The sequence below is a fragment of the Rattus norvegicus genome, chromosome 2 (genome assembly GCF_021556685.1).
Source record: "Rattus norvegicus strain SHRSP/BbbUtx chromosome 2, alternate assembly SHRSP_T2T, whole genome shotgun sequence".
Taxonomy (NCBI): Eukaryota; Metazoa; Chordata; class Mammalia; order Rodentia; family Muridae; genus Rattus; species Rattus norvegicus.
The window spans coordinates 147,699,956-147,715,514 of NC_141535.1; the positions used below are offsets into that span (position 1 = coordinate 147,699,956).

Sequence of the window (15,559 nt, forward strand, 5' to 3'; positions counted from 1 at the left end):
TTTTAAAGTTGGAATTTTATATTCTCTCTCTAGAATATCAAGCCTTTGTTTGTCTTTGGTTTCATTTCTCAAGACAATTAAGATTGTTGAGATGTCATTTGGCTTGCTTTTTCATATTTTTGTTTCTATTTTGTAACTTCCACATCTATCAGGACATCACATCCATCAGTCTCAGCCTCTTTTTAAAATTATTTGAGACAGGGTCTTGTGTAGTCTAGGCTAGTTTTAAATTTTCCATGTTTCTAAGGATGACATTAAACTTCTAATCTTTTGGCCTTCAGCCCCAAATATTGGCAATATAGATGTGTGCTATCACACTCAATTTTGATATCCTGCTTTTTGATAGTTTCCTTTACTTCAAATTTGTCTTCAAATTAATAGGTGTCTTTATTTGAGCTTATGATACTTACTACTATGTAGATTGGAAAGCAAGTGCAAATGTTGACATCAGTAATATAAACAATAATTGGGTACCAAACCTTCTTGTAAAATATACTAAAATAAAATGCATAACTTCAGTCACATCCCCAATAATAGTAGGAAACAAAAGAGATAGAATCTTATAATCATTGATATTTAAACTTAACTAAAAACTATAATTAAGAAAAAGAGAGAGGCATCATTAATGAGATGTGAGACCATCCCTTATTTTGGGGTAGAGGGATGGGTATTTAAAAATTATTTTATTTTAAATTGTTCTTATTACTAGATATCTTTAGTTGAGTTTATTGCCTCTATCATATATTGAGCTTTTTAGGGGACAGTTAGATACTCTATGCCTGTTGGTGGACATATTAATGTTTTAAACTTGGTTCTCTGCTAGAGTGTAGACCTTTTGAACCATGGTTCTTCACTAGGTTTACAGTACTGGCAGGGGTTCCTTCCAATTGAACAGACTTTAGGTACAATTAGGTAGATGTTGGTTGTCTGTACACAGGACCTGGAGAAATCAAGAAGGTCCTATGCAAGTTGCCAAGAAGAAAAGTTAGTAATAATTCCATTAAGCTGCAAAACATGAAATCCACAATAATCAACAAAACAATCCACATCCTCACATTGTGTAAGGTCACTGTGCATGTGCGCATGCACACACACACACACACACACACACACACACACACACACACGTGAATACTTAAGTAAGTATATAAAATAATAGTGCTCACAATGGCTTTTCCAAATATCCTTAGTGCTATTTATCCCTTTTCCTTCCCCTTCCCTCTGAGTTATATTTTACATTTAACTTTATTGGATAATAGTTGCTTTCTCCCTTATCTTAGTTGGGGTTTCAAGTGCTGTAACAAAACAATTTGGGGAAGAAACGGTTTATTTTATTTACACTTCTATATCACAGTCCATCATTGAAGGAGTCAGGGGAGAACACAAGGCAGGAACTGAGGCAGCAGTCATGTTGGAGTGCTGTTTATTGCCTTGTTTTCCATGGCTTTCTCAGCTTTTCTATCGCACCCAGGGCCATCTTGACTTGGAGTGGTGCTGCTCACTGAGGGCTGGGTACTCCCACAAATATTATCAATCAAGAAAGTTTTCTGAGGCTTATCACAAACCAACCTGAGCATTTTCTTAACTGAGTTTCCTTCACAAATGATTCATTTATATTGACATAACCCCAGTCATCACATCCTTGAATTTCAAACAAGTTACACAAGATTCACAAGATCAAGTTCTCTGTAATCTGTTTTATGTCTTTTCTCCTGAGTTGAATCCTAGAGCAAAAATCGGCAGCAAACTCCTACTTCCTATTGAAGAGGAATCTCCAAGTCCTTAGCATAAAGGGCACTCCTCAGCCCAATGTCGCCATGACTGCTACTATCTTCCTAGGCTGTCCTGCTTTTTATACATGATTAGAACACCTGGGGTTCTGAGAGGCTGCATTTGCACTTGTGTTTACCTTTGTGGGTAAGTAGTCTCATCTCACCAAAGGTCACGTTCCTTTCCCACCAGCACCGTTTGTCTTTTCCTAAATACATTTATGTCCACTGAATATGTGTCTTAGGCAGGCCCCAGTCACAATTTCCAGGGTTGTTGCTGGTTTAATCAGTAGATCTAGGACATTTGGCATTTGGAGGTTCAGTAGTGACGTTTCTTCTTCTCCAATATAGAGAATTTTGATTTTGATGTTTTTTTCAGAATCATCTTCCTCCTTTACCCCATCTGAAAAAGTGGACAACAGAGATGATCTTTCCCTGTGTCTGATTTATACATTCCTTGGACCTGCCATCTGAATCGTGCTTTTGTAGAGATTGTTTCTGGAGGTTTCACTTTTAATTCTTTGTTTTAAGTTGTCTCTTATAAATGTAATGTTCAGCATCTCTGGATTTTTAGCTGGTGTATCACCACTTCCTGTTTCCCATGAGTTCATTATGTCATTCCAAGCTTCTCACCCAGTGTTCAGGAACCAATCAGATATTTCCTTTCATATTCACTGGGACACAGGAGTTTGCTGTTTATTATTATGTTGTCATCTTCAAAAGTCTATCATGACTGATATTTTTCTCAAAAGGTAAAGCTGGATGAGAAATGCAGAGAGGAGAAGGCCATGTGGAGGCAGAAAACCTGAAGATAAAAGCAGAGGTGGGAGTTACCTGGAAATAATCCCAAAAAACAGCTGGACTACTTACAATCTGAAAAGGAGAGACACATAATAGAGAGCATGACCTTACCAAACTTTTGACTTCAGACTTCCAGAAGGGTGACTAGAATAGACTTTGCTAAGTCACTCGGTTTATTGGATTTGCCATGGCAGTTCTAATAAGCCAGTTGAAATACATTCAACAGCAACTACAGCAAATTAAATCAGAAGCAGACACAGTCAGTGTCTGGGCAAGTAGATGAATGATAGAAACAACTCAGACAGGCTCTCAGAGGCGTTTTCATTTGCTCCCTTATGCTTGGTACTTGTTTCATTAATAAAACTGGCATGAAGGCAAATAATATCAATATGTACTCCTCCAGGTTCTATATCCATTCATCAAGTAATCAGGACTTCCCAGGCTGGGCAACAGCTTAGTGGCTCCTTAAATTACATCCAAACAATGGATGAATAGATTGATTCTATCAAAGAGCATTTTGGGTAGAGGATTCTGCCTACTATTTGCTGTTTATGTTCATAATAGATTTAACACACTGAGCATGGACTCACTGATTCAGTATTAATCAGCACCCTTGCTTTGTAAAACTCAGCAAGTAATAATGACTCTGAAAATGATTAAAATACAAGCTCAGATAATGATGTATTTTCATGTGTTTTGTTTAAAGAAAGCATTGAACAGTCAGGTACATTTAGCCAGTTGGTGAAAGGAAGGTATTTGCTCGCAGTCTTTGTGTGTTCAGTGATTACAGCACTGCCAACATTATTATTCCTGACAGTTCATATGACTCCGTGACAACCTCTTATGCATTTGCATTTCCAGCGATCTTCCAGTAGTCTAATTGGGAGGGTTTTTAATTACCCCAAACTGGAAGGCTGGAGAAATCTATGAATGCTGGTTACATTGTTCTGAATGATTATAGCTGCTTTCTTATTGTCACTCATAAGCTTGAATTCAGATATAATCAAAACCACTTGTCAAATATGAATAATACCACTGTGATCTATGCATTTTACTAAGTTGGCTCAAGGGCATGACAAAAAGTTCTTATTTCTACCAACATGCACCCATATACTAGAGTCAATGAGAAGGAAAGACTGACAAGGCAGTTGAGTGGCTCTATAATAACAGAGACTTTGTAAAAAAAAAAATCTGGCAGAAGGGAGAAGATAACTATCAGCTTGCAGGAAAATATAGGGCAGGGAAAATGAAGGGAGAAAAAAAATGAAGTTTCTTTTCTGGCCCATAGTTGACTATTTCTAGGAGTAACGAGGGAATGATGAATTAAAAAATATCATGACGTGTGGGAGATATTGTTCCATATTTTAGAGCACTGCTATTATTACAGATGACATAGAATTAATTCCCAACATCTGCATGGCAGCTCACAAGCATGGTCACTCTGGCTCTAGGTGCTTAACAACCTTTTCTGGACTCCATTCTAGGCACTACACACACATAGTTATCAGACATACATGCAGTCTAACACACACATAAAATGAGAGACATTTTAAGGAAATAAAAAGAGGGAAAGTTATTTGATAAACATTCCTCATGGCTGGCTATACCTGAAAGGTCACAGAAGTCAGGGGTCAATAAACATAGGTAAACAAAGAACATTAATTTCAGAAATTGTCATTGTTTGATCTAAATGAAACAGCTTTACAAAATAGAAGCCCTAACATTCCTGACTATTGTTTCTATTAAATAGGTATGGTTGTCATTCTAATAATTACTATTTTGCTGGACAGGAGCAGTGTCCTCACTGGGGGAACATGACAGTATTTGGTATCAGATGCTTTGGAAGTAAAGGATGCTGTTGATATTTCTTTTTCTATGGTGTCCCGGATAAAAGAATTTAGTCTCTGAGATACAAAATTGTTAACAAATTTAAAAGACAGGTTAGAAAATTATACTTTTTAAGATAGGGTCTAAAAAACTAGGCAGGCTTAATGATAGATGTCAATGATGGACAGACAGAAGGTTGAGGAAGTTAGAGAACAAATGAGGAGGCCCAGAATATAAGGAAAGCATGAAAAGTCCATTAAGGAGGGAGTTCTTCTTATTGGGTCTCTAGTCCCAATAATAGCAGCAGATACATGCACATGTGCAAAGAATTAAAAATATTTTTGTGCTGTCAGTTTTAATGGTTACTGACCTCTAAAGGCTACACCATCTTACCTAAGGAAATTGCTAACTGAAAGAGTTTGCCAAGCAAGTCATCCATTAGATTCATTAAGCTTTTGATCACCAAAAACTGAAGAAATTGTTGTAAGAGACCAAAAAAATCAATAAAATTCAATAAACTCAATAAAAAATGTTTATCTTTTTAAGTTGAATTATATAGTAAAATATAATTGCTAACGTTGTAGTAGTTAAATGGAAATAAATTATGGTAGATTAGCAAATCAATGTTTTATTTATTAAGGTGTTTTTAACAGTATATTGTTTATGCTTTCTTTCCTGTTAAAGGAAACTGCATAATCATTAGTTATACTGTTCTTTCAATACATAACTATTTCAGTTTGAACAGTATCTTGTCTCCATGATACCTGTTTCTTTGACAACAAGGCTATTGTGAGACATAGCTCATTACTGAGGAGGTTACTTTCTGCAGTTGTGTGTGTGTGTGTGTGTGTGTGTGTGTGTGTGTGTGTGTGTGTGAAAGAGAGAGATGAAGGTATATTGAAGAACAGAATATTAATTTTAAAAAATCTTAAAAAGGAAAAAAGTCTTTTTTAAGAGTCACTAAAGGTAAAGAAAATTTCCCAATAGTATGAATTCCCATATCTAAATATTCTGATATGCAGAGGGTTCTAATATGCAGAGGATATGAAGGATAAAATGAACTTTTTCCTTAATGTACACTATTCAAACTTCAACAACACACAGTAAAAAGAATGAAAACTTCATTCCTCCAGTTTCCAAGTTAACTCACTCATTAAACACATCTGATAAGCCATTTTCAAAGTTTTATTGCTCTCAAATTTTTACGTCAAGAAGACATTTTACCTCAATCATAAAAGAAATCATAAAGATCATTAACTAGAGTAAAAGCTCATGTTCTCTACTGATAAGTTTATGAGCCATGGACATCGACAAAGCCCCCTGCCACTGCATAGCCACGGACTTAGGGACTGAGATCAGACATGGCTCTCAGTGGCAATTCAGGTTGGGAAATTACCATGGTCCCAGGTGGTAGGAATGATCATTCTCCACCCTGAATTCTCCAGTTTCATCTTTATTCATAATACTCAAGGTGCTACACTTCTCCCTCTCTCCCATCTAACTACTGTATATTCACATATATTCTAGTCATGCTGCATGGCTTGGTAGTAAGCAACTAACAATGGCCTTTCTCTGCCATGAGCTGGAGGGGAGGTCTGAGGGTAGCATAGCAGTCTGCAGGTCTTTGTCTCCTTTCTCCTGCACTACACTTCCTGAGTTTGATTTTACTTTACTTGATTTGATTTGATTTGATTTGATTTGATTTTTTATGGGTCCTCGGCATAAGACAGCTTTAGCTCCCAAGTCAGGTGTCAAACTAGAATAAGCAAAAGACCACCATCTCTTCTGCCCCTGACTGATATAAGAACAACACCAGCAAGGTACCTCTTTTCCCACTACCAGGGTGGGGCTAACTCAATTTTTAATAAGTACACTAATTTCACTTATGGTGAAGTTAAGACTGAGGCTGCATCGTTCTTCATGCCATAATAACTATGATACTGAAAAAATATATAAAACATGTTTTCAGGTGGTAGGCAAGAGGTATTACAAGATATTTTTAAAGATGTGTCAGGAAAGAAACACTAATGGGGAAAGCCCAAAAATGAGCCCAGTGCATTTTGAGCAGAAGAGAGAATGGCAATCTGGTGCCATATCTGAAATTGGTGTTCAAATGAGTTACAAAAGTTATGGCCAGATGAAATGAGCTCCTTCAATCCCCAGGGCATGCAGAAAACACTACAAAAAGACAAAGGCAAAAAAGCACTCCAGTTCAGCACAATCTGCTTGAAGCTTCTTAGAGGAAAAACTTGGAAATGCGTCAATCTCTAAACACAAAAAATTCACCTTATAAGCTAAAAGCATATCATGCAGAAAAATAAAACCTAGACCTTCATAGCACCAACCTTTCCAAACCCGGAATTCTGTCAGGTCTTTTTAGAGAAAAAAAGAAGCAGAATAGAAAAATTTCTCAAGTAATTATAATAAGACATACAAGTTATATGCAGACTGGGTAGTTACATTTAGGAATGTATATTTATGTAATTATACACACATACATATATGTGTACCTATATACGCATATAGGAAGGAAAGGGGGAAAATGACTTAATTATATTATACTATTAAAAATAAAATAAATACCCATTTAAAAAATAGAACTAAAATTTACCAGATTAATTCAATTAGCAAAGACCCTGAGAAACAGTGCTATGAGAATGCTGACAAAATTTTTAAGCAAAGCACTAAGAGATTTTGCAAAGAATGAATTTCAATAAGAAAATCTGAACAAAAGGAAGAACCACATTCAGATTCTGCAAATTAAGCATAACTAAATGAAAAATGCACTGTAGGAATTTAATGATGAGTAGATTCTACAAAAGAAGAGAATAGTGATTTCTATGATTGAGCAACTGATACAGAGCAAAGAAAAAAAAGCTTAAAAATTAACTAAGCCTCACAATTTGAGAATGATTATTACTTCAACAAAATCACAATCAGATTTTCAAACTAGAAGGAGGAGGAGGAGGCAGAGGAGAAAGAGGAGAAAAAGGAGGAGGAGGAGGAGGAGGAGGAGGAGGAAGAGGAAGAAGAAGAAGAAGAAGAAGAAGAACATCATCATCATCATCACCACCACCACCATCATCATCATCATCATGAACAATAATAGCAAAAACACAGGACAGAATATACACCACAATGTTTGAAGTACCAATACTCAAAAACTCAAAGTTTTAGCCTATGTATAAATATGAGCAGAAGATAGTCATACATAAAAAACAGAACAACACAAATCATAACTAAAGCACATAATAAATCAAGTTGCTGGCAATGACTAATAAACAACTCTTAGTAAAATAGCCAAGAAAAATGGATAACAACATATACCAGAGGAAAATGTCAAAATGATCTTTGACTTGGCAGCAGAAACAAAGCCAGAAAAACAGAAGAAAATAATATGCTAAAGTTCTTACAGTAGATACCCCTATTTTAAATCAGAAGCCAAGTAAAATAGCAGTAAGAGCAATATTGAAATATAATACATTCTTTAGGGAGAGGGGTAAAATTTAGAACTCAACTTCTCACACAAAAATATCAAAACAGTAAACATATGAGCAAGTACAATTTATTTTCTCATTTTGAAAGTTCTTTTAAAATATATTTAGGTTCTCTAGCTAAAAATAAATCTACCATATGATCAAGTTATACCTTACTTTCGTATATGCTCAAAAGACTCAACCTCCTGTTCCACAGCCATTCTCATTGCTGTTCTATTCACAATATGTAAGAAATGGAAGCAATCCAAGTCTTCAACTAACAAATGGCTGGTATTCGTTACTGAATGGCACTGAATTGAGTGCACATATACTAGGGAATACTATTCAGCTGTTTAAAAAATGAAATCATGAAATTTGGTAGTAACTAGATGAAACTGAAAAATACTCTACTAATTGAGGACCCAGACCTGAAGGGCAAACACCTTATATTCTCTCTCTTTCATGCTTCCTAGCTTTAAATCTTCATATGTGAGTACATAATTTGAATTAAACACAGATACCGGGAGAGTAAAGTGGAGCATAGGCAGGGGGTGAAGCACCTCTACAGATGAGAATAGCAAGAACCTAGTGATATGAACAGTAAAGTGAGTTGGGAGAGTCAATACAGAAGGAAAGAGAAGAGGGATAATCACACTAAGGATGTTTGGAAAGAACATAATGAATCATATTATTTTATATTGATCTAAGATTACATATACTACATATAAGTCTATGTACATATATAGCTTAAATGAAGTTATGCCACTTGGGCTAACAATGCTCCCTTCAAGAGCTATAGACTATTTAATCAACATCCAAGTACTTCGCAAGCATTGGAAACCTCCTATTCAGTTGTTAGTCAGAAAAGACCAAGGGCTCTAGGTTTATGAATATATATATGTGTGTGTGTGTGTGTGTGTGTGTGTCTGAGAGAGAGAGAGAGAGAGAGAGAGAGAGAGAGAGAGAGAGAGAATAGAATAGAAAAACCAAAGAAAGATGATATATTTGAGTAGGAGAAAGGGGAAAAGGTTAAAAGTGTTGGGAGAGAAAAAGGGGGAAATAATGTAATTTAAATTAATTTTTAAAAGTTTACATTTTAATTAAAAGGTATTTAGCTTTTTAAACCATAAAATTTAATGAAATATTGTCGCGCCCACCTCGTCCGGCAAGGAAGACGCAACACGGTTGGATTCTTCTCAACAGCCTTTACTGCAGGACACCTTCATTGTTGATACAGGGAGGCGGCGGCAGCCAGCCCTAATTGTTACAGCTCCAAGTGTTACAGCTCCAAGTGTTACAGCTTTAAGTGTTACCGCTTTAAGTGTTACCACACCGAGCGGCTTTCGCTCGGCTTATATACACAACAGTATGTTAATCTTCTTTCAGGGAATGGTGGGGCATGAGTCACCCCACTGCCATCCCAGCTACTTGTCCTCCAGAGATTGGCGCGGCATGAACTCCCATTTAGCATAGTACCGCCCCAACCAGACTGACGTCAGGTGCAAAACCCCACGCATGCTCAGTACTGTTGTTAAGAGGGCGCCAGATTCACCTCATTATCATACAGCTGCCGTGCCGCTCCCTACATCTCCCCCTTTTTTGTTTAATAAAATGACTGGTCTAGATCTGGGTGTCACGTCAATCTTGTCATTGCTCCTGTCTTAGGTCGTTCCTGACGATGACTCGGCCTTACCCGTCGTTGGGTCACCCTATCGCCACCGGGCCCCGTGTCTTAGGTTGGTCCGAGCTCAAGGAAAGTTGCCCGTCCCTGGATACAATGACCCCACATGACAGTGACAAAATTGATCTAGGGCGAACTCTTAATCTTTCAAAGAGGCCAGCCATATATTGGGAGAAGCACCATTGTCAATGGCGGTCATAGCCTGGTAAACAACCGCTTTGTGTCTGGCATGTTCCCTTTTTAAACGGCCAATAAGCCAGAGACATACTCCGCATCCCAGGAGGACAATAGCTCCCCAGGCAAACATGCCCGCCCACTCCTTAAAAAAGGAGAAAGCATTGGTAACCCATGAGGTAAAGTCTTCAATTGTGATGGGGTCCAGCCTAGTGCTGTTGAGGACAGCAATCTGCATCAGCAATTGTCTGGATAGTTGCTCTGCTTTCATGGACCAGTTTCCTTTCAGATAATTTGAGATTTCTTTGCTCTGTTGAGAATGCTGAGAAAAGTTGGCTTGCAAAGGAGTAATGCATAAAACTCGTAGGGAGGAAACGCAAGACAGCTGTGTCATATGATACAGTGCTTCAATTTGTTCTTGAACTAAATCTACCCTTTGGTTGGCTAATAGAAGGCCAGATGCCAAATGAGTATTAAATTCTTCTTGTATCTCTAGCGCCACTGCAGTTCTTTCTACAATCTGATTGACAATCTCAGCCGTCTGTATTTGATTAGTCATAGCAATTGCAGCTGTGGTAGCTGCGGCAGCAGACAGCACGATGGCTGAAATTATGGCTGCCATAATTCCAAAATCTCTTTTGGTTCTCAGCAAATTAAGAATAGGAAAACTATCTTGGGGATGGGGATTTAGCTCAGTGGTAGAACGCTTACCTAGGAAGCGCAAGGCCCTGGGTTCGGTCCCCAGCTCCGAAAAAAAGAACAACAACAAAAAAAAACTATCTGGGTTTGCCTCCACTGGGATTGGCACAAAGGAGGGAATCTTGCCCATCACTGCGGTGTCATTGTTGCCATTCCAGCATTCAGCTAAATAGCAGACTACATCAGAGCTATTACAATTTAAAACATCATTACTGACATTAGTGCTTATCAGAAAGAAAAAAGGTGATCTAACACATATTGAAGTACTAGTGGCAGTATTATGTTCCAAGAGGTTATTATATTGAATATTGGTCAACCTGGTATCATTTTTTCTGGTAGCCGAAACATTATACAGCGTGAAGTTCTCACCCATCAACCTAGCAAAGGGGGTCAGGGATGTATATGCCCCTTGCTCACTGGACAGCACCCATTGAAACCAAGGCCAGAGATTATGCTTGCCAGTCTTATTCTCCCCCCAGTCATACTGTACATGGCCAAGAGGAGGGGAAAATTCAAATCGTGGTAGGAATTGTTTTGTTCTATGGAATGGACTCTGACATGGGGTAAAATTAGGTGGAAACTCTTGATGCGGGGGGCAAGCGGGTAAGACTCTACGACGGGTAGAGCTATTCTGTGCATAGTTACCTTGCCCTGGGCGTGATGGAACAGTAAAATTATGCATCACAATTAGTGTTGTAATGTTCAGATCAGCAGAACTATCGACTGACATGTGCTCGCTGGGTGAAGAGACTCCCTGGGCAATTTGACTCAAAGCAGCCAGGATGATCCCGGTGTTCATTGCGCTGTCACTTATAGGATTCAACCAATTAGCTAATGTGGCTCTACGTAGCCAAATACAGGGCAGGGAAGAGTCTTTAATGGTAAAACATAAGGTATGCAACAGAGAAACTTTAGTGGCGGCATACCGTTGGGGCATTTCTCCAGTTGGCACTATACAGGGAACATCACGCAAACAGGAGATAGAGAAAAGGTTGGTAAAACAGTAGAATTGCTATGAACTGGCATGGGTACTGGCCAGGATCTGGCAATAGCCCACAGGGTGATTGAATTAACCTGTATTATCATTCCCAGTAGCAATAGTAGGGTTCGTAGTCTCATCTTCAGTAAGAGCAGAAGGCAATTTCCGAGTCAAGCGCTCAGGTACCCAAATTGGATGTTCTTGATTCTGCGGAAAAACACAAACAGCTCCCCTAGATCTCGAGATCACGGGATCTGGGCCACACCATTTATCAGTTAAGACATCCTTCCACTTTACTTCTGCATTAGTTATAGGTGTAGTAGCAGCATGGCGATCCGCAGCAGAGCGGCCATGCGCATCCAAAACTAAGAAATTTAGAGTAAAAAGAGCTAAAGAAAGTTGTTCTTTTGGTGTTCGGCTGCTGGCAATTCCCTCTTTTTGTTTTTTTATCAGCTCTTTTAAGGTACGATGTACTCTTTCCACAATTCCTTGACCTTGGGGATTGTATGGCAATCCTGTAGTATGTTTGACCTGCATTGTCTGGCAAAATGCCTGAAAGGACTTTGCAGTGTAGGCAGGCCCGTTGTTCGTCTTGAGACTATCAGGCTTTCCCCAGGCTGCCCATGCCTCTAAGCAATGGCTAATGGCATTACGAGCCTTTTCACCAGTCATCAGAGTAGCATGTATAATACCAGAACATGAAACATGAGCATATTTTAAATTTCCAAATTGAGATATGTGTGTGACATCCATCTGCCAAAGTTTTAGCGGGATCAGACCACGAGGGTTAATCCCTACATGAGGGTGGTGAAATTGAACACAATTCTGGCAACTTAACACCACATCACGAGCTGCAGCTCTAGAGATTTTAAATTTTTGTTGAAGAGTAAAGGCAGGTACATGAAACTTTTGATGAAATTCTCTAGCGAGGTCAACCGGAGCAGCATGAAAAATAAACTCTCTACGAGTACTAGCATCCACCAGGGCGTTAATACTGGTCATGGGACCAGGCAAATTAGTATGGGCTCGAATATGTTGTATGAAAAATTTATTTTTTCTGGCCCAAATCAAATTTTGTAATTCTAAAAGAATTTGACATACAGTACTAGTCGACCGAATTGGCCCTGCAATTTCAAGTGAGCGCACCGCATTAACCACATAAGCAGAGTCAGAAATTAAATTAAAAGAATCATGAAATCTTTTGAAAACTTCCAATACAATTTTACATTCTGTAATTTGGGGGGTACCTGGACTATATTGAATTAATACTGGTTCTTGAGAATCAACCATATAGGCACCTACACCTGTTTTGGAGCCATCTCTAACGCTCCAGACAAAGGCTCTGAGGCAGTGATCTTAGGAAAGATCACTGGATGTTCAGTAAAAAATTGTAGCAGCCGATCCTTAGGATAATGATTGTCAAACTCTCCATCAAAACTACAGCGCAATATGGCCCAATCATCTATCAATGCACACAATGTTTCTACCTGAGCAGTTGTATATGGTATAATAATTTTCTTTGGTAAAATACCAAAATGCTGAATGCAAGATTTAACGCCTAATATAGCTAGCTGTGCAACAGCAGAAGGGTAATATTCAAGGGTTTTATTAGGAGAAATATGGGGATATATCCAAAGAAGTGGACCTTGTTGCCATAATACTCCTGTAGGTTGACGAAAAGTTCTCAGTATACACAAAAGCAGATCTTCCTCTTCCTTGTACCTTCTTAGCATTGCCTTTTCTAGTCTTTCTTCTACTTTCCTCAAGGATAATCGTGCTTCCTTGGTTAAAACACGGGGTGAAGTAACCTGAGAATCCCCTTTCAGGATCTCATAAAGTGGTTGTAAATCTACATTGGGCATTTTAATATAGGGTCGAATCCAATTTATGCTTCCTAGTAATTTTTGAAAGTCATTTAATGTTTTTAAATGATCTTTTCGTAATTCAATTTTTTGAGGAGAAATATTATGAGGAGTGATTTTGGTTCCTAAGTATTCTCCCATTTGGCCCATTTGAACCTTTTCAGGTGCTATGAACAATTGATTGCTTTCAAGCACCTTAACCACTTTTGTATAGGCCGCTTCTAGGACGGCTAGTATAAACATTTAGCCAGCCCCCTGGGGAGCTTGCCCAGCCGACTTAGGCTTCTAGCTACAGATGCCAGCTCCAAAAGCCAATTGAAACTTTTTATTTATTTGTTCCTTTCTTGAAAGGAGTTAAAGCTACATCAATGGGTGAATCAACCAGCATTTAAAGTTTTAACCATTTTTTTTCTTTTAAACATGAAATACAAAACATTCAAGCAACAAGAAGCAAAACCCAGACATAAATTGACATACATCCACAGCTTGGTGCACCAAGGACAAACAATAGACACAGAGGAAAAGAACTAGATGGTGTTCCACCAAAGGAACCCAGACATTCTACCAAAAGAACCCAGAACCAGAAATAAGCACTTCTCCAATAGGAGCCAGCAAGGAGGCAAGACGTCTCCCACCTCCTTCTGTTCCCAGGAGAGCTTCAAAAAGTTTAAGCTCATTTCCTTCTTCTGCCAAAGCATCTGTGGAGAGTTCAGGAGGACTGTTTTTCTCAACCCCATTCTCTCTTTTGTCTAGGGTGTAAACTGTCTCTAGTCAGGGTCCAAAGACTAAAAGCATCTATGAGAATCGACTTTGCTTCTCTAGATTTTAACATAACTCTAAAAGAACACATACACAAAAACATTTTACCATTATTACCGTGTCCCCTTTTGACCACTACCACTACCCCAAATCTTTATCTTTGCACATGCTTTAAATTTCTGTGATCCTTCTGAATTCTGCTTACTGGGGCCTTTAAAATCTATATCCACCACTGAGTTCCCATTCGAGGGGTCAATACGAGTCTGGTGGTGGAACTGAGGTCGAGTCCTGTGCTTCCTTTTGTTGCTCTGCGGGAGGCCCCGGACCCGATGGTTCTACCTTTAGTTTCACTTTCTCTAAGCTGTTGGTGATGCTTTCTAGATTGTCTGACATTTCTAAAGTCAAGGCTTTTAAAGAATATATCTTATTTGTTTCCTGGTCCTGATTATCCTCTTTTTTCATCTCTGCCTTCTCTCTGTTCCTTTTATCTCCTTTTCTTTTCTTTCAAGACCTTTTCTCCCTCTGACATACTTTCTTGTTGCTCTGCAAGGACCCTCTGACCTGTCCTAACAGCTTCCTCACATCGCTTATCCTCTAAGCAGGCACGGACCATTCGCCAAAGAGGTTTTGGTCCGGGCTGAAGCTTGCTGTCTATTCCACACAAAGAAAAAAAGAAACAAAATTATAAATCCTGCCCACAAAGGATCAACTTGAAACAACATTGCTGCAGACTGCAGACCTTTTAGCCTCTAACCCAAGGCTCCCATCGTCTCTGCTAACCTCCAGAGAACTTTATTGTCCCTTACCGGGAACTTTTCCGAGGTCGCTCGTCCTGAATCTGAAGAGTTCTGAGATCCACGAGGATGTCCTCGTCCCCGTACGGGCCACCACTTTGTCGCGCCCACCTCGTCCGGCAAGGAAGACGCAACACGGTTGGATTCTTCTCAACAGCCTTTACTGCAGGACACCTTCATTGTTGATACAGGGAGGCGGGGGCAGCCAGCCCTAATTGTTACAGCTCCAAGTGTTACAGCTCCAAGTGTTACAGCTTTAAGTGTTACCGCTTTAAGTGTTACCGCACCGAGCGGCTTTCGCTTGGCTTATATACACAACAGTATGTTAATCTTCTTTCAGGGATTGGTGGGGCATGAGTCACCCCACTGCCATCCCAGCTACTTGTCCTCCAGAGATTGGCGCGGCATGAAATCCCATTTAGCATAGTACCGCCCCAGCCAGACTGACATCAGGTGCAAAACCCCACACATGCTCAGTACTGTTGTTAGGAGGGCGCCAGATTCACCTCATTATCATACAGCTGCCACGCCGCTCCCTACAAAATATTATAAAGTTCATATGTGAGAGTAAATAAAACATAGAAAGTAACAAAGTATAAAGAATGCTGGAAATTCACTGTTATTTATTCTTAACTTCAAAATGAGGGTATACATTATTGTCAGTAGACAATAGTAAGCTATAAATGCTTAATACAAGAAAAAATCTTTTCCACAACTAGATTGCTTGTCAGAAGGCCA

At 38.9% G+C, this 15,559-nt stretch overlaps 1 protein-coding gene across 2 annotated transcripts; it reads right to left on the reverse strand.

The window, feature by feature from the left end:
- Window positions 1-1,215: 1,215 nt before the first annotated feature.
- Window positions 1,216-15,242, reverse strand: LOC147996272 (uncharacterized). 2 transcript variants are annotated; one of them, XR_015671735.1, is made up of 3 exons: window positions 14,834-15,242; window positions 11,502-11,613; window positions 1,216-2,574 (listed from the first exon to the last, which is right to left on the reverse strand). XR_015671735.1 is itself a non-coding variant. In XM_087637445.1 (2 exons), exon 2 carries the CDS (start codon window positions 11,362-11,364, stop codon window positions 9,694-9,696), a length of 1,671 nt encoding a protein of 556 aa, XP_087493571.1. In that variant the 5' UTR covers window positions 11,365-11,613; window positions 14,834-15,242; the 3' UTR covers window positions 7,925-9,693. The 2 variants fall into 2 exon arrangements, 1 of the variants encoding a protein (XP_087493571.1); XM_087637445.1 differs by lacking the exon at window positions 1,216-2,574 and having other exon boundaries at window positions 7,925-11,613.
- Window positions 15,243-15,559: the final 317 nt, after the last annotated feature.